This window comes from Melopsittacus undulatus, chromosome 5, assembly GCF_012275295.1.
Source record: "Melopsittacus undulatus isolate bMelUnd1 chromosome 5, bMelUnd1.mat.Z, whole genome shotgun sequence".
Classification (NCBI taxonomy): Eukaryota; Metazoa; Chordata; class Aves; order Psittaciformes; family Psittaculidae; genus Melopsittacus; species Melopsittacus undulatus.
In genome coordinates, this window is record NC_047531.1 from 26,126,007 (window position 1) to 26,151,581 (window position 25,575).

Consider the following 25,575-nt stretch of genomic DNA (forward strand, 5'->3'; position numbering starts at 1 on the left):
TCGCAGAACAAAATTTCTGTGTTTCTAGAATTTAATTATTTTACTGGACATGGTGATAATAAATTAAAAAATAATAATGAAAAAAAGCATTGATCACTCAACAACTATTGAAGCCTTTTTAAACAAAACAGCACTTTTTTACCACAACTAGGCTTTACGGAGATCCACAATTTTAGACTTCTATTTCATATCGGCAATGTGGTTCTAACACTGTGTGCTTCTTAGTAAGTATAACTAAAAATTACTAGATATCAAAATGGTTAAGAGGTAATTGTGTGAAGGCAAAAAACATATGTTTTAGCAATGACAACTGCCATTTCAAAACTGTACTCTCATATATTAATCAATACACCTACTGGTTTTCTGTTTGACAAACATTTTGAACACTTTAGCCATCCACTCTAAGCCCTCACTATGTCTTTGACTGCAGATATCAGAACTCGATGCAATATTACCAAACCCTCCCCCCCACTGAAAGGCAAAATAAGCTGTTATGTTCACTGGTTTAAGGATGTAATTACTCCCAAGTGCCACAGCATTATTCTGTTAGCTCACACTGAGAGAGCTGTTAGCAATTCCCCCTAGGATCATTTCAAAAGCCAGTATCCCAGGCTACAGTCTCTCACTCCAGAGACATGACCTATTCTACTTATCCTGTATTTGCAAAAATTTTTCATTTGGCTGTATCAACACACAGCTTGCCTGAAGAGATCAACTGAACGAGTGATTCAAGATTGGTTTATGTAACTGCTGTGTTCTCCTCACTTTGTCAGAATGGTGAATCTGTATCACCCACAGATTATTATTATCTGCTGTTTTATTAGGGGAAATGCTGACTAGCATCATGTCAATTACTGACTCCCACAAAAGTTCATTGAACAAATTGCCTCTTGAACATGATTAACTAAAAATATCCTTTTAGGATGTCATATGTGTTAGTATGATCCCTGTAATATATTCTTTGTCTATTTGCTTATGAAAAATTGCATCTATCAACCAAATATATATCACCAAAGAATGAAATCAAGTTTCATTGTGTCGTCTGTTACCTAATGCAGGTTCACTTTTCAGGAATAAAGACAGAAATGAAGCTGTCAGGAATGACACTGGGGGAAAAAATTATTTGTATGTTCTTCTTAATTGATAGTAATAAAATTGGATCTGTAACTAGACAAACAGTAACTATGAGAAGAATAATGCCTTTGTAAAGCTGACAGAATACTTATAATTAAAATATCTTTATTATCTTTAACAACATGACAGTATTATTTTCTTCTCACAGAGTCTTCTGAGATAGATAAACAAAAATTGTCACAGATACAGGAGGAACTTATATGTTATAATCTTGCCATTAAAATCCATAAAGGAAAATAAAGACAAAGCTATTTCTGCAGAAAAGATTAATAATTCTTATTATTATTGTTAACTGGACACACCATGGTCACAAGAAAAACTACAATGTCTTTACAGTATTATCCTCTGATATCTTGGAGCTTCCCTATTTGCAATCTTCCTGAAAATTAGGAAAAGCCTTTGGAGAGCACTCTCTAGGGTACAATGATGTCTACACATGAAGATAATAAACCCACCACTGAGAAGAGTTCTGATAAGCTTTAAGTGGTAGATCCATTAACAAAAAGTAACTCAGTATTCAGAATTTTCATGGAAGCAAAAATCAATACCTAAGACCATCCAACTAGCTAAAAATATCCAAAATAATTTTAACTGCTTTTCTGAAAAGTAAAGAAAACATAAATAAATGCAATAAAATAACACATTTTTTCATTACAGTTTCACATTCATGACCTACTCTGTATCACTTATTGGTGAGTGGTCATGCTGCCACAAGGGAAATGATAGCATGTTCAGCAAGACTGAAATAGGACTGAAGGCTGAAATAGCATCCCTGCAGCCCCAGCAAAGCATGAAGTCAGTCTACTTATGACAGCTGGAATCACTCCAACCCTAATGCTACCTCATTTACTTTCTAACATTCTGTTGAGATAGCGAAGTTGCAGTACAGATTTGGAAAGCCACAATAGTCCACTGCTGATTCATGCTGTTAAATCATGCTGTTATTACATTATATTTATGCTGTTCTCACACTGCTTTATGATGGGAGACTTCATTATGGTCAGAGCCAGAGCAGATGATGAACTACATGTCAAGAAGAAACAACACTCGTTTGCCTGAATTAAAATGTATAAAGTCTGTACATCAGGTAAAATTAATTCTAGTGATAAGGAAGCACTATAAGTTTCAGATTATTTGTATAATCACTGAAACACAACTTTGTGTTTCAACGGTTACACAAACCCACAGGCATGCTTTGCCAAATGACAGATTTAGCTGTTAATGACATGAGGACAGCAGTTAAAGTTGAGACTGTAACAAGAGTTCTTATGTGGTTTTTTTTATATAAAAAGTCTGTATTTTGCTGTGTGCATTAAAATTCTGTGCATTAAATTTTTCTGTGCTTATTACAGTTTTTCAATAGCAACTCTATTTATCAACTATAATCAAATGATTTGAAAAGATTCCTAAGACCTGAAAAGCAGGAAAAGATAATTAATCATTCCCTTCTATAATTTCACCCTTTGGATTACTGACAAGATTTTATCTGAAAAGCCAAAACTTGGAAGCTCTGGATTTTAATACCTGATCTGATGTCAAATGGGTGGATGGAGAGATTTCTAAAGAAAATAGTCACAGATGTCATCTATGTAAGACATAAATGCTATAACATATAACTTGAAAGACTAAAGAAAGGTAAAAGTATAAACCATTTTAAAACTGGTACATCTTAGTACAGTACCCATCTTGACTTACAGCAGAACATCAAAATCCTTAACTTGGGTATGATTATGCTTTTAATTTACAGTGAATGTGCCAAGAAATAAAATACATTAAGGCTCATGGGAGCAACAGCTGCAAACTTGACACATCTGCAGTTCAGACACAAAGCTACAGCTACTTTTAGTTACTAAGTGGCAGCTGCTCTTTCAATGATTTTGACAATCAGACTGTCCCTTCTCCCCTCCCCTCCTTGCATCTGTGGTAAAAATGCTCTTACCACACACTATGAAAAATTACTACAAAAATTAGAATAAATTCCAGCAATATTGCCAAAATATACAAGTGAATATAGCAGTAATGTAATGCTTTATCACACTGTCACTGCTTTTCTTCAAAACAGACTGAAACATGCATCCTTTAGGTAGGTATCTGTGTGAAATTCATTCATGTAATGTAAATCTTATTTTTTTCACTAAATTTTATCATTTCTATTAAAGGACCAGGCAGTTAGCTAGCAGGAAGATCCCTGACATTCACAGCATGAGTGAATTTTAGTAACCAACTGCAGATTAAAACATACCTAACAAAAGCAAGTCAAACCACTATGGACTGAGGTTTTAGAATTTTTCTTGCACTTTAGGCTTCACAGATTAAAGCTACTTAAGAGATGGAAGAAACATTGTGTTCAGTGTAAGGTCTTATGGATATCTTTGAAAACCCTTATGCTCTTCAGTAGGTTTTCAGTGGAGTAAGTGATGTCAGTAATGAGAAAACACAGAATACAACTGAGTTCTTAGATACTTTGAGTCAGAGGCATCTTCTGTGAAAATAATGATTGGCTATATGCAATCATCTGAATAAAACTGTGTCATGAATACATGGTCACCTTTCGAAACAGAACTGAAACTTAAGAGATTTGCCTATAAAAATACTACGAATTAAAATCAGCTATCAGATCTCACTTTTTAATTGGTCTTTATTCTGACCACTAAACAATACTGTGAATTGATCATCTAAAGACCAAAAACTTTATTTCATTTTCTAATTTTGATCAAATCTTCAAATAAATTCAGTCATTTCATTAGAAAGTATAATTTGGATACTGGATTTCTTTGCTGAGTATCCGGACTTCAGTCAGTCTGAAATAAACTGGGATATTTTCCAACCTCTTCAGTTTTATGATATCCACTGAATTACTTAACATATTTTTAGATCATGTAATTATTCCTTAAGTTAAATCTACATTTATTCTCTTTCCGATTCTCTCCCTGTAAGTCTGTAGAAATGGGCATTACAAGCTAAATGTTCAAATACTTTCTCATTTCATGTTTCCATCTTTAGTAATTTTCTCTTGGTCAACTTCCTCAATTCCATTGGTATTCACCATATCACTTACAGCTGAAATAGTTTCAGTATAATTTGTTGACACACTGATAGTCTGGCATTGCTTTTCTAAAGTAAACGTCCTCTATTATGTAGATATTTTTATCCTAAGGCTCAAATTTTATGACAGGCAACTTTACTGAAGAGAAAATATGATAATTCTGCAATTAAGACAAACTCAGTGTTTCCACTGAGAAAGAAATAATTATGATGAAACCATTCAAGATACAGCACAACTGTAATGTAGCAAAAATGAAATCTGCACTGATAAGAACATCCAATGGAATTTGCAAGAATCAAAACCCCCTTCTAGTTCCAGGAAGTGTACTGCTCTTTTAAAAGGTGATAATTCAAACGCCATGTAAAGTTACACATTATGTGCTGTTTCAATGCACAACATCATTGGAAGATTTATAGATTAACATATTGAAAACACAGGATTTTGTGGGGATTTTTTACCAAACAGACAGCATAGACAACCTTTTCTGCTCTGGATGATCTTGGCTGGGGTATGTTGGGTTGGGGGTTTTTTTGTTGTTTATTTACCTTTTTTTAACATGGAAATTTGATACCTTTGAAGTTTTGCCAGTCCTAAAATTCCTGGTTGTAATTTCATTTTCTGTTGGTAGAAAGTTTTATCTGATTTTGGTACTCACTTAAGGTCATCTAAGAACAGCATATCCAGAATGAAACAGCACTTTTTCAAAAATGAATACTAGAACACAGCTGTAAAAAACTCAGCTCAGCTCTTTCTTCTCATTTTCTTCTAGGATCTTATCACGCAGTATTAACAATGATGTGTTAGTCTCAACTATAAAATAGAAAGTAAAACCTTCACCTCTTGGTATAACACTCTGCAAATTGTACTTGAATTGCTAATCATATTTGCAAAACAGTTTTGGTTTTGAAGCCTATTTACTGAACTTGTATTTTATTGATTCTTAATGCACCCAAGTGAACATGCTTCGAAAAGAAGTATTACTCTACTTATGTCACAACAGCGTATCTCCGGATCCCTGAGGTCCAACCCAAAATATGAGGTTTTCTCCCCATGTACAGTTTAACCCTTCAAGAGTAGCATTTACTAAAAGTGGTGAGTTGAATTTGTCAAATAACTCAACTGAAGCCAAAACTGAATTATTCTTCTGGTTCACTTAAAGGCATGCAAAGACATGGAGGATTATTAAGAACTACTTTATGGATAAGTGTACAAAATACAGTCCTTACTCTTGCATCTTAGACAAATTATATTCTTCACTGTATTTTATGCACATTCTTTTAATCTCATTCTTTTTTCTAGAATAAGCAAAATAGACTTCTATTTCAATTATGACATACAACGTGATTTTTAGCTGCAATCAGAACCACTTAACCATTCCAGCTTCTCACTTAAATGTAATCACAAAACTGTGCCTAACCCACAATTTCAAAAGTTTATAAAAAATTATTTACATAAACTTACTGACAAAATGACAAAATTTGTTAGAGATTGTCAAGAGTCCTCTGTCCCGAAACAGCTTTTTTTTTTCCATTTGTGTATGATTATCTACCAACTTGATTCTGATACAGATACTGATTTATGTACTCTAGGACAATATTACATTTGCAAACATTTCATCACTCTGCTTGCACATTAGTAGCAGTAATGATATGTGTCTTTATGAACTCTACAGATTTGTTGTAGCATTTTGCCCTGTCTGTTCTGTAGCTCAACATAAGTGTGCAAAAGCTTTATTAGCTAAAGGTTTATTTTAAAAACCTATCACCCTGTGTTATAACCTGATATTGTGGAAAACATAAAATTCATATGGGTGCCATCACTGCAACAATACAATTACAGTTGTGTTTGAAAAAAACCCAATCAACAATAAAACGCATAACCCAGATTAGAAACAGCACTGTAACATTATTACCCGATCTCAAACAGTTCAATACAAGTCACATGCAGTATCTATTACACTGTGGTAAAACAGCTTTTATAGAATTTCATCGTACTTTTTTGCAATCACTGCTGAGCCTTTTATTGAGAAGTATAATTTAGCATAGATTAGGTACAGTGACCAAGACAGAAACTTGCAGAGTTTCTCACTATAGATACTGATAAAGTAACTGGAGGAATCATTTTATATGATTGCCATAGGTCTACCGCATGACACCTGCATCACTTCTGATTTGTAGCTTACTTCAACAACAGCAGCATAATTTGCTATGAAATCCAGCATCAGTTAATCACAGCAACATTTTGTCCTTTCTAGATTTTCAGAATATACAGACTTGGAAAATAAAGTAAAACAATACAAGTACTACTCTTCGCCTCAGACAAATATTATCCATCATTAAATATCTTATGTGTGAATGCTCTAGGAACTCATCACAGTGTAAGTACTCCAAACCTAGAGTTTCTATAAAACTGTTCATAAGGAAACCTCCTTTAAGACAACAGTGATTACACCGCATTTAGTCCAGGCCAATATCATGCACTCTAAAAGTCACATTTGCTACTAATTTTTGTTGCTACATCTGGGCCTATTTACTGGGTGTTAGTTCATTCTGCAAGGACAGCTTCAACAAAAACAATCAAGTAAGGGACATAAAACCATATTAAACATTTTCCTGCAACTAAAACAACAACATTAATAAATACAATACAGAAAAATGCTTTATCTAGTGCTAATTTCACCAAGCAATTTCCATTAAAAATAAGAATTCTTGAGGCAAATAGGAAAAGCTGACCAATGACACTGTAAGGTTAATGGGATCAATCTAATCACATTCGAAATACACAATTTTCAAGTACAGCAAAAAGAAGATTTTGATAAACTGCAGAACTTTGCAGATAATGTAACAGTAGACAATCAGCTTTACCAGATTAAAGTGTTAGGATCTTATAGTTTTTACAGTACCCCAAGTCTAAGAAAGAAATTATTACTATGCCATTGTTACTGAAATGATCCCTAAAGTTCTACATTCAGGTAACTCTCCATGCCTTTGGTTTTTTTTGTAATCCTTAATATTTCCTTCTTCAAGAGCCTTTGATTCTGAAGAGACTTAAAGTAAATAGTCAGGGGTCAAATGATTTCTTAGTAATACCCTTTTTAGGCTGCCCTCCTAATTAGGGACTATGCAAAATGGGTAGAAACGGGAAGGTTTAAAACAAATTAATAAAATATATTAAATCAATTATTGGCAAGTGTATACAGAGCACATAGCATAATTTTACAGAATAACTAGAAGTAAACTAAAACATACTCTAGGGTTCACTCAGTTACAGTAAAGGGATAAAACTAGTTACTACAGAAGTTACAGTTAGCGTGTTCAGTAGTAGAAAATAGGCATCTTATAGTTTGCACATTTGAAAATCATGTTCATATTACAGCCACATGAAGGTGTTTTCCACCAAAACCATACTGTATTCAAAGTTATATTAATGAATTCCTTAAACTCAAATAATAATAATTTAATAAAAATAATATTAATTATAGTAATTTTAAAAAACAGAGCTGCACACAAATGGGGATGGTTTGATAGTCTCTCATAGTCAAGTGTCCAGAAGAATACAAAGAAATGTATACCTTTTCTTGCCCATGAAAACATTCAGAATTTAAAGGTATCTTGCAAGTAATATGAATTGTATAAACATTACGTCCCACAGTTTTTCTTCACCCAACAGCAGGTTTTACAAGTGGATTTATGTTCAACAGCTTTTTCCCTCTATTCAGCACCTCCACAGGATTTGCTCCTGGATGCTTCCCACCCTCCTCCTACTGATAACATCTCTGGTGATGGTCAGTATAGGAAATTATATTTGGGCTTGCAAAGGGACATTCAAACCTTCAAGGAATTCTTCAAAGCATATTAAATATCCAGAACACTAAATGCAGGCATTTAACAGATTAATTCTAATTTCTGCTGATGCCATGATCCTTTGTAATTAATAGAGTGAAATAAATATTTGCAGAGGGTAGGCTGAATCAGAACTGACTGATTCACACTTACATCTTTCCACTGACTACAAATGTAATATAAAGTGACTTTATTTCTAATTTAGACATGGCTCACAGGACTGGCTTTATTAAAGCTTAAGCATAACTAAATAATGTAACCCATTTTCAGTTTAACTGGTCTCTGTAACATGAATCATATCTACAAACAATATTTGTACTGAACTATTGCTCTTGGTTAACATATTTCTTTTGTTACTGAAAAGATTAATATTTGAAAAATAAGGAAGGCAAATATTAGCTAATGTCACATATAACTGATTTAGCAAATACAAATTACTGCTCATTTTGTCATATAGTTGCTTTGTTCTTTTTGAAGAACACAGAAAAACATCAGAGTTACAACTCGGTTCTACTAATATATGGTACTCTGACCTCAGCTGTCAAAAACACTAACTCTGTTGTCAAGGATTTTGTTCTGCATGAAAGAATGTGTAGAAGTTAATGAACTGCTGGATATTGCACATGAAATCCAAGCAGAGAACTGCACTTTGAGTGTTCATATTTAAACTTTTTAATTTGATGCATCATCTAAAACTGCAACATATTCCCTATCAGAAAAGCAAACCACTCAATTTAGTAAGTTAAATTGGAACTAACTGAAGAAAAACACTGTCCAAATGGATTTTTTCAAATGGCATGAACATTTACATGGAGTTAAAACCAGAGTATTCAGAATGTTAATTTACCATATACCTTCTTGGAAATTTCTTTTTTTATAGTAAACATGAAAAAATAATTCCAGTGATTTTAGTAATGTAAATTGGCTCTTCTGGAACAGGTTGCTCAAAGAATTGGTAAATACTCCACCCCTGGCAGTGTTCAAGGCCAGTTTGGGCAGAGCCTCGGGGACATGGTCTAGTACCTGGTGTCCCTGCCCATGGCATGGGGGTTGGAACTAGATGATCTTAAGGTCCTTTCCAACCCTAACTATTCTATGATTCTATGATTCAAGAGTGCTAACTCCCAGTTGTCTACTACTTGTACTCAGAGATTAAGGAGCAACTCCTTTAGATTGCTAGCTGTGATGTTCAAAGTCTAAAACAGCAGAGCTTCCAATTTCTGGCGACACATGACAATATATTAATGTCCTCCAAAAGTGTTCACAGCAGGAAGTAAAATCACAGCAATGGTAGTATCCAGGCTCTTTAAAGTTAGAAAGATTTCCATGTTCACAGTCCTTAACTCTTTACAGGTTTTAGTACATTTGCAGAAAAGACCCTTTTAGCTTTTACATACTGAAGAGTGAGAGTGCAGGATCAGAACCACAAAACCTCTAATCACAGAGCTTACATAAAAGAGGGGTGAACACTCCTCTGATCAGAAAGCTAAATTGTTCTGAAACATCACTTTTTTTTTAAATTGAGAAACATTTATTTTACTGCAGTAATAACAAAAAACAAATTTCCAGCACAGTACACACCAAGAGGCTAAATTAAAAATATATTTATTAGTTACACCTCATAACATCTGAAGTGAGAACTCCTGTACTTTAATGAAGAAAAAGTAACTATTTAAAAACTCACATCATAAACTAGGAACAAGATAACAAAAGATTACGGGAAACTGTGTTACTATAGTTGAGCATAAACAGATGGTATAAAAGCATGTTTCTGATATATGACATTTCTATAGTAGATAATTACTAGGAAGGATATTAATATCAAACTTTCTAAACTAAAGCCTGTTACCTATGCAGACAGCAGTATGAATTGAATTTGTCTTCCAAGCACCTTCCTATTTAGTCACTTCTGTGACCATCTACCAATCCCATTTTTAGGGTGCAAAGTTGTATTTTTTAACTCGTGTAGCTGAAGATAATTCACATTCTGGCAGGTGTACAGAATCAGATTTGTCTTTCTTTAAAACCTTCTCTTTCAAGTGATTTTAGCTCACAAACAAGAATACACTTTAAAAGAAATGCTAGTTCATGTGAAAAGTGAAATAAAAATATACCTGTAATAAATATAACAGTCTGAACAGCAATAAATGCAAGCTACAGACTTGGTCTTTGCACATAAAGTCTGTTATATTTCAATGAAGATAACTGGCAGACAAGTTCAAGAATGAAATAAGGAGACAATATGCTCATCATCTATATACTCCTAGAAAATAGGGATGAAACCCAAGCATTTTCAATAGCTCTGATTTTAAATTGTTCTGATTAATTCAGACTTTCCTGTTGAATATTAGTATCATTTAATGTAGGTGTGAAATCCTCTGCAAGAAATACTTTTTTTCCCTTTTTTTTTCTTTAAATCTGAGACTACATCTAAAGCAACACAAGCCATTAACCTTCAGATGCCAAGGGCTCACTAATAAAAAGAGAGCGCTATTTCTCTATTTCATGGAATAATATAATGCTTTAGGAACTCTGAAATCTAATAGATCTAATGGACAGAAAACAGACCACATGTAGAAACAATTGTCTTTGAACCCCAAAAATGCTGACAAACATAAGGAAAAAGACCAAAAGGGCAAGCTCAACTGCTAAATGCGAGTTCAAAAACCAGAAGTGTATTCTTATCGATATCAGAAGATACTAACCTGGACCATCTCTAATTTTATTTCAAAGAAGGAGCAAAGTATTTAAATGAGCTGGGACTTAAATCTCAGGAATTAGGAAGAGTGGTAGGTAACAGTGAGCCTTCTAACCTTGTGCTGATTCTAATTAAGTGATTTTTAAAGAGGGAAGGAAATGCAAAACAAACCAAAGTTATTGACAGTGTTCACTCCATTACTGAGCTGAAGATGCACTTCAAAGTCAACATGTAGCTGACTTTCATTTCAGACGTTTCCACTGTGAAACACTTCACTATCCTCTGAAATAGGCATCCATCTTCAAACTAACACATGCAAAAGCTAAGATTAAGAATAAAGCTGACAACTTCACAAGGCATAAACATTCACATAAGTAATAACAACCTTAATTTCCTTTAAATTTTACTGATCACATGATGTAGAAAGATGATGGTTCGCATTTCAACATCATTTCAACTAACATTAGCTTGTAATACTTCACCATAGTTAAACATCTGGCAAAATTCAAGAGTACTTATCTAAATTTTAATAAGACAAACAATTGTGCACACATTCATTTTAGTCATGAGGGCATAATGGCTTACTCCTTAGTATTTCTATAAAATGAAATCACAAAATCATTATTTTAAAGAATGTATAAATCAGAATAAAGGACAGACACTATCCTGAAGATTTTATGGCTCAAGTATAAAACAAGAGACAAGAAATTCACAGAAAAGTAAAATGAGGCAGCCCAAAACTAGTCCAACCACTTTTTGTTTAAAAACAAAAATGTGATTGCAAGTGCTGTTAACAGACTGAAGCCTACCTGTCAGGTCTACTCTAGGTATTGCAGAAAAACAGAAGGTACATAACAATTTAGAACAAAGTAACTGAGTATCTGCATTAGGTATTCCATTTAAGTGAGACAGTCTATCTGAGAGATAGCACAGATACTTTCTTGCAAGCTTAAGTGCGTGATGAGGCTGTCATCACCAGCTGATATACAGGCAGTCAGCATCTCAACACTGAATATTGAGATGACATGTAAGGTGTCAGTGTTAGTCCATTAAAGGCCTTGAAGAAAAAGTTTTTAAGTTTTCCTTGGTGCTATAAAGGAAAGGGAGTTAAAGGAGATGCAAAGCAAGAAAAAATGATGGACTGAAAAGTGATCTTTATAGCTTCTTTGCAGTCCGGGTGAATATAAATGAAGCAAAAATGCATTTGTCAAAGCCAAAGAAAAGGACATTGCAGTAATAAAGATGTGAGCTGATGACAGCATGGGTGAAAATGCCTGTTAGACAGAGAGAAAAGCTTGTATCTTTGAATCACGAAGTAAAAATCTGCAAGACAGATTCCTTACTACAACATATTGAATATATCTTTACAGCTCAGCTATGTCAACAAAATGATGACTTACTTAAACTGAAAATTTGGACTATATCTTTAGTATCTAGCAGATAAACCAGTATCAGTCCAACATTACTATTAGCTTACACTCAGTTTGACAGCTGAATCTAGCTCCTGAAGTCTTGTTTCCTTACAAATCTTTCAGATATCTGGTAATATTAAACTCAATAGCCATGTTTTCTATTAATATTTAAATTCCAAATGTCCTTAAAATCGTGCTTGAATATTTTAGCATCAACCATTAACATCCCAAAATTTCAGAAGAATTTTAGAATTATGGCTGTTTTTAGGAAAATGAATGACAGTAAGTCAAAGTCTAAGACATGCTGATGAATAGAAAGGTCTTCATTACTTGTATCTTTAATTACTTAAGCTTAGATAGTAAAAACTACATTAATGTCATATGTTGCATTTGCATGGCAAGACACGTTTTATCATGTTAAAAATACTGTATTTGTATCCATATTAAACTTAGTGCTTTTTCTCTTTTTATAATCTGACACTAGTATGAAACCAGTGAATTAACACAGAACATTTATACCATCATCAGAAATGTCATAAGGCAAGAATCACAGAATCCCAAGGGTTGCAAGGGACCTCGAAAGATCATCTAGTCCAACCCCCCTGCAAGAGCAGGGTAACCTAGAGTACATCACACAGGAACTTGTCCAGGTGGGCCTTGAATATCTCCAATGTAGGAGACTCCACAACCTCCCTGGGCAACCTGTTCCAGTGCTCTGTCACTCTCACAGTAAACAAGTTCTTCCTGATGTTAACGTGGAATCTCCTATGCTCCAGTTTACACCCATTGCCCCTTGTCCTACCAATTGACATCACTGTAAAAAGCCATCTCCATCATCCTGACACCCACCCTTTACATATTTGTAAACACTGAGGAGGTCACCCCTCAGTCTCCTCTCCTCCAAGCTAAAGAGACCCAGCTCCCTCAGCCTGTCCTCATAAGGGAGGTGTTCCACTCCCTTCATCATCTTTGTGGCTCTGCGCTCGACTCTTTCAAGCAATTCCCTGTCCTTCTTGAACTGAGGGGCCCAGAACTGGATGCAATATTCCAGATGCGGCCTCACCAAGGCAGAGTAGAGGGGGAGGAGAACCCCTCTTGCCCTACTAAACACAGCCTTTCTAATGCACCCTAGGATGCCATTTGCCTTCTTGGCCACAAGGGCACATTGCCAGCTTATGATCATCTTCCTATCCACCAGGACCCCCAAGTCCCTTTCCCCTTCACATCATATCAAACATCACATGGGTTACAAAGGAAAATGTAAGCCAGTGTTAAAAGTTCTTCCATTTACTGTCTGCCCATTCTGTTCTCTGTTTCCCCACATGTCAAGTAAAAACTGTTAATATAAAGAATGATTAGAGCTACATCACTACACAAACGAGCTTTCTGCACCTGGGTTTGTGAGGCATCCTATGTAGGTAAAGCAGACTGTCTCTCTCAAGAAGTGATAACTATGGGAGATTAACAAGGTCTAACTAGAACTAAACCACTACCATTCTTTTCTATAGAATTAATCTTTATATTGTATATGAGCATGAAATATTTAAAATGTCTTACCTAGAAACATATTAGCATAGTTTCACTGCTATCAAAAAGTTACTCTGTAAAATCTGAAAATAGCATGTAATTATTTTTGCCCTCGTTAAATAGCATTGCATCACATAGCTGGTGGCATCAAATAGCAAAGTTCAAAATGGGATCAAAATTTACTAAAGAGGTTATCAATACTTTTATTAAGCAGGATAAAGCATAAGCAACTATAAACTCACAGCAAAACAAAAGCATTTGTCATTTCTCCTCTGTTCAGCTTCCTAAAATCAAATATTTTCTCTTGGGACACTGCAGTTTCAAACAGTTATCCTCATTCTCCAGTGTACTGTATTTTACAGTAGTCAGACAGGACCAATTTATAAAGACAAAGAATAGAGAACAGGCTTAACCTGCAGGAAGTCAAGACACTTATCTCTATCATGTGCATATGCAAGAGAAATGATGATGCATGTTTCCATGATTCTTGATACAGTTTACAGAACAAAAAATGCAGAAGAAAATGTACTATAGCTATGACTTCTCAATAATGTGAATTCAATGCAATTAGAGTACCCCAACATCACGTACTGAACTTCCCAATTTTCCAGCGTAGTTTAAATACCTATTTCTCTGAAGATTAGGCAATAGTCTACAGCTATTATTAACAAATCAAAAGAATAATGGATTTTATTCTTGCCTGTGGGAGGGAAGCATCATTTGGAGAACTAATAGCATTTTAATTTAGTCATTTTAAAAGGTTATGTTACACAATAAATAAGGGCAAGTCTTTTAGTGATAACATCTGATAGTGATAAAACTAGTGCTACAGATCCTCAAAATTACTAATTATGTTTCTATGTTGTAAGCAAGCTAAAGCAGTCTGGTAAATGTGTTCCAGATTTATGTACTTCATAGTCTAGTTTCCATAGCCTATAAAGAAATTAAACCATAAAGAAATACCTTAATTATTAAATAAGTTAAAAAATCTCAAAATATGTAAGGACAACAAAACAGATCTTCATAGTACTACACCCCAGATTATTATTTATTTCAAACATACTTGCAATAGACTTTTTAAAAAAGGAGAATTATGAAATTGGTGCAGGAAATCAACAGGAAAAATTTAATACGAAGGATTAACATCATGAACATTTGTAGATGAGAGGCATGGCTGCCAACATTAAAGTTGTTTTTGACAAAATACCATAAATTGAGAAAATCTGACAGTGTTAGCAGGTAGGATAAATTATAGTTAGTTGTGCCCTTAGGCGCTTCTTTATTGCAAAGATAGGCAACTGCAGTTAAAGTGCTCTGAATAAATCATTTTATGATGACAGATAAAATAGATTGAAGTGATACACAAATTTATACAACAGTTCATTTGTACAGGGCAACAGAGTTCAGTCATATGGAGCAAAACCAAGTTGGTAACAGGCAATTTCCCAGAGGCAGGCAACGGTGGTGGCTGTGCAGCATGGTAAGCTTACGATCAGCCTGTAAGCAGGCCGTAAATGCCTTTCAGGCATTGCATGCATATAATAGGGTAAAATGCAATATACAATGTTTCTATGAAAGTGAACCGTCACCAGTTCACAATCATCACTGAACTTCTACAGGCATATGCAAATTATTTGCCTATTTATCATATTCAAATTCCATTCCAAGCAATTATCTGATATGCTCTTTGCTGAAAAAATGTAAGGTTTTGAAATGCAGGGACCTGAAGTGAATACTCTTACAATCCTTTTATTTCCTACTGAACAGACTTCTTATTTTAAAAGACCACTTGCCTAGGTTTTTTTGAAAGAATGAAAATCACGTTGTTAAAGTGTGCTGCTATTAATACAGATGAAACACTATAAATACATTTAAAAAAAGATCCAATTACCTTATCAGAAAATCTCTTTGTGAAATACCAAGGCTCTGCTTGCAACAGCATCTTCAGAAATCATCTTCGCAAAGCTCCTCTCAGTTAAAACAGCATTTTTTTTTTCCAGAGCAGACAAAGAAAATGCATATCCTACTGCTTATAGTCCATCACTTCAAGTCTAACAGTTCTGGAGCAACTCTAACAGATACTGTCAGTCTTGCTGCAACTGCTGGTATTTTGTCATATATCTATCTCCAAGTAACACTAGGAAGCTAAATTTAATAAATACCACCATGTGCTTGAAAAATATCCCCTTCACTTACTTGAAAATCTTTCTCTTCCAGGATCTCTTTCCTCCACCTGACAAGGAAAGCAGCACAGACGTACAAGTGGAAGTGAGAAAAACCCTCTGGTTCAGACTAGAAAAGATAAAAATACATCATCTTTCAATACACAAAACTTACTTTAGATTACCATATACCCCAAGTGTATTTTTTATGGCATTCACTTCTAACTACAAATATCAGTCAAATCTCTCTCTCTATCGTAAACACGTTTGCATTTCACCTATGCCAAAGCTATTCATAGCTATTGTCTGTAAAAAAAATTAAGGTGAGATGTGCATCCATTTCTTATATTTAAATTCATTCTTTCCAGATGTGTTTTCCATTTCTGACGTTACCCATTAACTTACATCTGGCATGAAATACAGTACTGTCTGTTTAACCTTGTGGCATGAGCATACGCTTTATCTCCATTATTAAGAGCAAACTCTTACTACTACTAATTTTTCCACTATAAATTTTGCTATTGGAACTTATTAAGCATTTAAAATATACATAACTGACTTAACTAAAGGGGTTTAGTAAAGGAAAAAAATCTACTAATTGTAAGATAAAACATTTACAACTAAGATTTGTATTCAGATCTGCAAGTTTCTGTTCAAGTCAACATATTCTGTTACTTTATAAAACTCCCAGAAATTAAGATTTTATAAGTATACCTAAGAGTTTAGAAAAATCTGCAATCCTATTTTTAAAAGACCTCACTAAGTTTTCCACTGTTACCAAATTAATCTTAGATTTTATTTTCTACACCACTGAGAACTAAAAAAATAATTATGATATTTAATTATCAATGTGATGACTGTGAACAAAAGCTATGTAAAATCTAATTAAAATAACATTTGAAAATAATAATTACAAAATTAAGCTACATAATCTGACAAATGTAGGGATACTTAAATGCTGATATCAAAATAATTTTTCACATCAAATCGCAGTGCTTTGAAAGTATAGCAAATTTGTTTTCCTATTTCTCTACTGGTCATTTCAAAACTGCAGTTTACTTTTTAGAAAAACACTGTGTTCTGCTCAAGCAAAATGAACTGAAATAACTTCTTATTAAAACATAACATGAGAAAATACCTATTTTATTGCTGGTTACCCAGAAGAGCATGTGATTTAAAATAACCACATAAGACAGTGCAAGAGAGTAACCTCACTGTTATCACAAGTGGAGAAGGAAAAATATTCTCCTACTACTCTTTCCCTTCTCCCATACCCTTGACTGATGGAAGTACACAGTATATTACAAGGGGTTGATACAAATATCATCGTAGCAGCTACAGAAACAAAAGATCATTTTGTCCACCAAACTGGTAAGAATCAAGAAAGAGATAACACCAATTATTTGCAAAGGAGTTTTAATTTTAAAACTGCTGGAACAGAAAATAGAAATTAGTTAATCTGGAAGTAGAAAAGGAAGATTCTAATTATAGAATTGTCCTGGGTTCAGCTGTAATGGTTATTTTTCTCCCTCTTAGTAGCTGGTGTAGTGCTGTGCTTTCGACTTCAGTCTGAGAACAATGCTGATAACACACAGATATTTTTAGTCATTAAGTAATGCTTAACCCGATCAAGGACTTCTCAGTCTCATGCTCTGCCAGTGAGGAGAGGCACAAGAAGGCAGGAGAAAGCAGAGACAGGAATACTTGAACCAAACTAGCCAAAGGGTTATTTCACATCACAGCACGTCATGCTCAGTATATAACCTGGGGGAAGTCACCTGGAAGGGGCAGATTGCTGCTCAGGTCAGGCTAGGTATTGGTTGGCAGGTGGTGAGCAATTGTATTGTGCATCACTTGTGTTTACTGGGTTTTTTTCCTTTCCATTTTTAATTTTATATTCTCTCCCCTTGTTATTTCCCTTATCATTATTACTATTATTGGTGGTAGTAGTAGTGGTTTTGTATAATATTTGTATAATACTTTATTTATTGGACTGTTCTTATGCCAACCTGTGAGGTTTGCATTCTTTCGATTCACCTCCCCATCCCACCCAGAGGGCAGGTGGAAAGGGGAGAGTGAGCGAATGGCTGTGTGGTTCTAAGCTACAGGCTGGGGTTAAATCACAACAAAAATCCTGTGATATTTTTCCTATCTAGGAAAACACTGCACTTGAATAACACGACTTGAATAACGCTGTAAAATCCCAGGGCAGACAAAGCATATGGTAATTTTAACTCAACTTCTCTCTAGAGGTTGTCTTAATAAAAAAAAACAGACTGAGTCCAACTTACAATATTAGAGTTTTACAGAATCATGTACTCACTACAGTCCTCCTGAAAAACCCATGTCTTTTACTTTAGTGTTGGCATTTCTCTTGGGGTGGAAAGCTACCGTATATAAAAGCATGAAATGGTATCTCAAGAGGACACACTTGTAAGCAAAGTGCTGTTACCATTTATCACATCAGATACTATTGTGGAACATTTAAACAATCAAACACAACTAAAAAATCAGAAAGTCAATTCTAAGAAAACAACCCTCTTCCTACTTTGTTGTATAAGTAAATTTACAGAACATGCAGTATTTTAAAAATTCAGCCTTTGATAATATTTTGATAGAACGTTCATCTCTAAAATGAGAAAAAATACTTAATTTTTTTTAAATTAAGTATAGAAACAGTACTTGTGGTGTACTTTTTCTCAGCACTGAACTGCAACCAATTTCTCACTTTTAACATGTCAACAGTCTGTACAAGAAAACATCAACACATTTTCCAGAAGCCACCTTTAAAGGATGCGCTGTCACAGTGAAGACTTTCTGGCATAGTGAGAACCAGCTCAGTTCACTGCTACCTGGTGAATTTTGAACTGTGTTTAGCTCCACTTCAAAAACTGGGGAGCTGAAGAGCATGGCAGCAGCCTGAGCATTTGAAATCAATCAGGAAAACAGGGAATTAAAAAAATGATAGCTACAAGATGGAGGAAAAGTACAGAAATACTGCTGACAGTAACTTAAGAAAGAAGACAATTATTTTTGCAGATGAAGAAGCAGAAAGACTGAATAGTCTATAAGGACAAAAATTTCATTAAAATATTAATTATTGATCAGGATATTTTATGTATTGGATTATTACATTTCTTTAATTACATTACATAAGAAAGAAAGAGGGTAGATTTAGGTTAGATATAAGGAAGAAACTCTTCATGGTGAGAGTGGTGAGAGTGGTGAGACACTAGAACAGATTTCTCAAAGAAGCTGTGGCTGCTCCATCCTTGGCAGTGTTCAAGGCTACGTTGGCTCGGACTTGGAGAAACCTGGTATGGTGAAAGGTGTCTTTGCCACGGCAGTGGGGTTAGCACTGGATGAGTTTTAAGGTTCCTTCCAACACAAACCATTCTATGATATGATGAACTGAAAGGAACATGGTTTGATTTTAATACATACTGATCTTCCTTTATTCTCTTCAGTCCTCCAACATTATATAAATCTTTTACAAGCACAGGAGAGAAGGAAGCAGGATTAAAGAAATCTGTTTCAAAGCAGCATTTTCACTTTAAAAGTCAATTTGCAGAACTGTTGGCAAAATTGTTTATCTTGATCTCTCTTAACAATGTTGCATAGGCAGTCAAATTAGATCATCAGAGTGTTCATTCTTCTGATATTAACCTAAGATTCTGATTTTGCACCCAAGAACTCATTCTATTATCACATAATCAAGAAAATTCTTTCATAGCCAGAAAGTCAAGATAACCAGCTTAAAAACCAAATAATTAAAATTAAAATCAAAAAAGCCCAGAACTGCAACATTGCAAACTGAAATATTTTGAGGAATTGCAGAAAAAAATATCTGCAAGTATGTAACAACCCATACTTTTTCTCGGCATTTTTCTATTCAACATTTTTTTTTCCAATACAATTTTCCTCAGGTCTTTTAAATGAAACCAAATAGGCTTAAATATGCAATTCATTAGAGAAAAAATACATAACCCCCTAAAGATTTAAGAATTCATTGTGCTTCAGAGATAAGTCTAGGCTACAAAGTATTTCCAATGGATAGTTTTAGACAGTTTTAGAAATTGAGTAAAACAGCTAATGCATAATTGCCTTTTCTAACACCTGCTACCTATTATACCTTTCCATTTGTAGCTTTTGAAGTTGCAAACAGTTTGATCTCTAAATGTAAAGAAATGCAGACTACCAGCTAAAAGCTATTTAAAATCAAATATAAACAATGACCTTGATTTAAATATTTTAGCAAAAGATCTCAAGACAGATGTACAACCTTCCAGAAGACTTATTCTGAACATATTACAAACGACTCAGAGCACATTATCTAAGAACCATCTGTCATTATCTATAAAAATCATTTAGACTGTTAACATCACAAATATCTCATTGCCCTGCAAATTCTGGATCTCCTATGTAGCTGAAATGAAAGGCATTCTGTATACTACACTTCCCCAACTTCTTGAATTAGACAGTCACTGAAAGAATGCAAATTTTGTTGTATGATTAGACTGATTATTGTCTAGTCTAACCTGCCTCACATACCCTGGATACTTCAGCATTTAAGGAGAATAATATCTCATGGCATTACATTTGTTGATAGAGTAAATAAAATGCATGATTATTTTTTAAGTACCCAGAATGATTAAAACTATGAAATTGTGCCAAGGTTAGGCATTAAACCACCACATTTCACATGAAAATAATGACTCAGACACAAGGACTTCTTTACAGGTCAATAAAGCAACTTTAAGCAACCCTGGGTTTATTACAATGCAAAGATGAGACAGCTTAGCTGTAAAAAGATTTAAGTATTTTTTTCCAACATTATCTAAGCAATCTATGGCAGTAAGAGAGAAAGAAGCCAGTGCAGGATCATAATGGAATGTGGAAAGTGTTGGCTGCCTTTTCCATTAGCCAGGCACTCTGACTTCCTAGACACAGACTCAATCCACTGTCAAAACTGTGGCTCAGAGTTCCAGTCTGAGAAGAAATACAACACGAGCACACTCCGGAGAGGTCCATCAGGGTAGCTATCTTCCAACAGCAATGACCAACAGCATTGGTCTAAGACAACTAAGACTATAAGAGTGCAAGCATATAGCAGTACCTCCCCAGAATATCCTGTTAACCTTCAATGATCCCCTGTTTAAAAATGTCCTTACACAAGCTGTAGAATATGTCTATTTTCTTTACTAATATGCCTAAAGCTTTTTGCAACTGTAGGCTTTTTTGGTAATCACAAAATCCTGTAGTAAAGAATTCCACAAGGCAAGTGCATGCTCTGTAGCATGTCTGTTTTAAACCAGCTGTTTTAAACCCAGCACCTGCTAGTTTCATGCAAAGCTGCTCAGTTATCACATTGAAAGAGAGTAATAATACTCACTGCCTATTTAGTCCATTCATCTTTCCTTCTATTTTACAGACTAGATTTTTTTTCTGGTCTATTCCACCATTCCTCATATACCAGCTCCACCATCTTTGCTCAGCCTTCTTAAGCATCTTTTCGTGTACTTTTCCAATTTTGAAATGTTTGACACTGTATACAGTGCAAAATGCAAAAAGACCATAATTATCACAGCTGCATAATATTTTGCTCTCCTTTCCTTTTCCAGCAATTCCTAGATTTTGATTTTTTTTTTTTCTTTTTGGACTGCTACTGAGCTTCTACTGTCCTCTTGTGCTGGAGTGCAGAAAGCTAACCTGAAGCCTGCAGTTACACCAGTAAATTTAGGATTGTGCCAAACACACACACGATTATCACTTTATATTTGTCCACATGGAACTTCACCTGTTATTTACTGCCAGGTTGTTTACAGCAACATGAAACCCTACAACTCCTTGCTGTCACTTTATCACTCTCCATAGGATGGTGGTGTCAGCAAACTTTGCTGTCTCACTCCTGTTTCCTGTTCCAAATCCCTTCAGCAGAAACAGCTAATGTCTCATCACAGATTTTAAAAGAATTACAAGTGATTTCCTTTAATTTTGAAACCTTCCTGCTTATTCCTACCACATCTTTTTAATCTCTGGACAGTTATTATCCATTAATTTCACAGCCATGCTTCTTCTTTAACAAGTTTTAGCGAAGAACCTTCTCTACTGTTTTCAGCGAGCTCAACAGGCTACATCAACCTGGTGCATATGTCCACTGGCTCTTAGAACTTTGCAGGGTGTGATTTCTCACTACAAAAGTAATGACAACATTTTCTTAAAGTGTCATATTTACTAATAGTGAAATAACAATTTTAGAGAACACTCTCATATGTTCTCATGATAACACTAAATCTCTTCATTCTAAAATACCTTGGAATACTGCAAGGACTGCAACTATCTTCATGGTACACAGCAGCCTACCAACTCATGCAGGATCATAACATTCGTCTATCAGTTTTAGTCACTTATATAATGAAATTTTGATTATTCTGTGGTGCTAAAAAATCAAATTTTAGTCATGACATATTTAAAAGAATTGTACAATTGTAGATAAAAATACCTATTTAAAATATTTGGTTTTGGTGAGTTGTCATATTTTGGAATGCCTTCTATAGAATCATAGAATAGTTAGGGTTGGAAAGGACCTTAAGATCATCTACTTCCAACCCCCCTGCCATAGGCAGGGACACCTCACATTAAATCATACCACCCAAGGCTTCATCCAACCTGGCCTTGAACACAATCGTTGTCTCTCTTTCACCATGACTATTCCCAAAGGGACAATCCTAAAAGCAAGAAGAGACCAACACAACAACACTTATCTAAACTGAATCTAATCTGATTATAAACACAGCAAATAAGTTGGATAATTTTTTCTCAAGCAAAAAAGCAAAAAACCACCTTGCTATAGGTAAAGCCTATAAGTAGGTGTATCTATGCAAACATTCATCAATTAATATGAAAATTTGGGGCTGGTTTGACCTTTGCATTAAAAACAAATCTGATCAAAACACATTTCATATCACTTTAAAATCTGTAATGGACCTGAGATATAAACTGCCATGAAATTCCACCCACAAGGAACACTGATCATTGCTGAAATTTTTTTTTTTGGATCAATGCCTTGCCCTGTTAGAATGCTCCATGTGGCCAGCAAAATTCATTATAAGATTATTAATCAATATTAAATATTGATGCTATTGATTCATTAAATAAATGAATGCTACTGTTAATTACTATTTACTTGATTTATCCAGTCTCCCACTAACAATTTAAAGAAGCATCTTTCATACAATTTCCACATTAGCTTGCATTTTGAGAACAGAGCTTAAATTACTGTCCTCTTCACTTGTTAATATATTCAATTTAAATGGAATGAAAAATAACTAACTTCAAGAGTGTGCTTGACTTTTTTGTCCTAGTTTTTCCAGAATAAACTATGGTGAAAAAAATTCAATGTTTCTCGTTTGGTTTATTTAAAGAACTCATCATTAAGTTTTTAAAGAGTTCATCATGACCAGAATGTCAAGTGAATTCTGACTTGATGATGTACTGCCCTGATTTCAGCTGGGAGAGAGTTAATTTTCAACAAGTAGCCAGCATAGTGTTGTGCCTTGGATTTAGGATGAGAATAATGCTGGTAACACACTGATGTTTTTGTTGTTGTTTTGTTACTCCTTACACCACCCCACCAGCAAGCAGGCTGGGGGGGGGGGGGCACAGGGAGCTAGGAGGGGACACAGCCAGAACAGCTGACCCCAACTGACCCAAAGGATATCCCACATCATATGTCATGCTGAATAATATAGCTGGGGGGAATTGGCTGGGAGGAGCTGATCACTGCTCAGGGACTGGCTGGGCATTGGTCAGTGGACGGTGAGCAATTGCATTGTGCATCACTTTTTTTCTATATTCTCTTATCATTATTACTTTCCCTTCCTTTTCTACCCTATTAAATAGTCTTTATCTCAACCCACAATTTTTACCTTTTTTCCAGGTCTCTCCACACAGGGGATGACTGCGTGAGCAGCCATGTGGTGCTTAGCTGCTTGCCAGTTTAAACCACAACAGGTACCTTCACATACAGTATGAAATGTGGTTTTCTTTTATAGTTATTTTTCTCCTCATGGGTGGTGGTCTATTATGTTCATATGCAGGAACCTTGCTAGACCTTAGCAAAGGCATAGAACTTCTTATGCAGCTCCTTCATAGTCCTGTGTTGCTGAATTAGGTATTTACACAAGAAATTAGAGTAAGGCAGTTTTCTTTAAGAATATCATCGATATCAATGCAAGGGTACACTGAACTCCACCCAATTACATTTTGCAACACTTATTTCCAACATTACTTTGAAAAGAACCTAGATATACATGGAAGAATTATGCATAGTGAAACTATCAGAAGCTTACTGATTTCTCTAATTTCCCATGTTAATAAGCCTCCTCTCATCTGCAGTAAAAAGTTCTTTGTAGTTTCCAGAGAAAATATTACTTAATCTGTCGCTTTGAATTCCTACAAAGCAAAAGGCAAACAACTTCAATTCTACCTAGTAGTTACAGCTAGGAAGAACATGAAAGACCAGGAACATGGCAATGTAAGCATGAATTCTACCAGTGACAATCGGTCACCACCATTTTAGCCAACAAAAAAAACAACATAATGGTAAGGGATGAAATACAAGCCCCAAGTCTAATATACATATTTATTTAATAACTTCCTGCAAGTTTTTATCTGTGTAAGATCAAAACTTCTTAAGATCAAAAAAATTTAACTTCTTTGGAGATGACAACATCAGAACCATTAGCAGAACTACTCCAGGCTGATTTCAGTGGCTTCACAAGTAACAGTCATACAACATAGCAAGTCTACATCAATAGGGGTGGATAATTTACACTGTCTAGGGTTTAGAAAGTGGTTGATTACTTACAGCTATATTTTCTTTTGTTCATCATGGTTAATGTATTGAAAACCAAAGTATTTCAATTAGAGTCATTAATAAGGTTCTTAATTATCTCACCAAGCTGCAACACTGAGTAATGACTTAAAAAAGAGAATTTCTATGTAAACAACATGCCTTTTACTTCCTCTAACAGCATGAAACACAAGCTTACAGTATATTTTGTTTCATTCATGAGTATAAAGCTGAAGCATACATTTCCCTACACTCCTTAGGCAGATGACAGAAATTGTAAGAGGATATGAGAAGATAACATTACCAACAGTCTTTTCAAAAGTGTACACACACTTGGAAAGTCTAACTCAACAGGTATTTCCCAGAAAATTAATTTTGCATCTTTAGTTATTCAGATGCTCCACACCAGTAACTTAGAGTCCTTTTTCTATTAGAGAAGTTATAGAAGTATCAACTCCATTGTTATGGAAAGGTGGAGGAGCAGAAACATGAAGATAAACCCAAAAGTGACAGACTGGATGCCCATACAATAGGTGAAGTTGAAAAAAACCCTTTCTAAAAGCTGCAGGATATTTTTTAATAGGTTGCAAGGCAGATTTGAGTGAAAATTTTGACAGAAAATATTTTGAAAGGTATACATATTTGGGATACCAAAATTTAAATCTCATCTTTGTTTTACCTGCATTCAATGACAGAGAAAACATTTACTTCAAAGACTACTTTTATTTTAAGCTGGGCTTAAAGTTGGGCTTCAGTTGTTCAGGCATGGTTGTTCAGCTGGAAAGAAATTTGTTTTGAAGTTTTGTTTTAATTAAGATCTTATTCTTTCTATCTGAAATCACTGATTTAATTTAAACATTGAAATTCTTTCTCAAGTAATGACTTGACACCAATTAGTGA

General features: G+C 34.7%; 1 protein-coding gene across 1 annotated transcript in view; it reads right to left on the reverse strand.

Annotated features, from left to right (window-relative positions):
• Nucleotides 1–25,575, reverse strand: part of TBC1D22A (TBC1 domain family member 22A) — a 171,610-nt gene that overhangs the window by 18,823 nt on the left and 127,212 nt on the right. Inside the window, exon 12 of the mRNA XM_005148427.3 lies at nt 15,856–15,951. Within this exon, the coding sequence (XP_005148484.2) occupies nt 15,856–15,951 (96 nt within the window). The remainder of the gene's footprint in view (nt 1–15,855; nt 15,952–25,575) is intronic.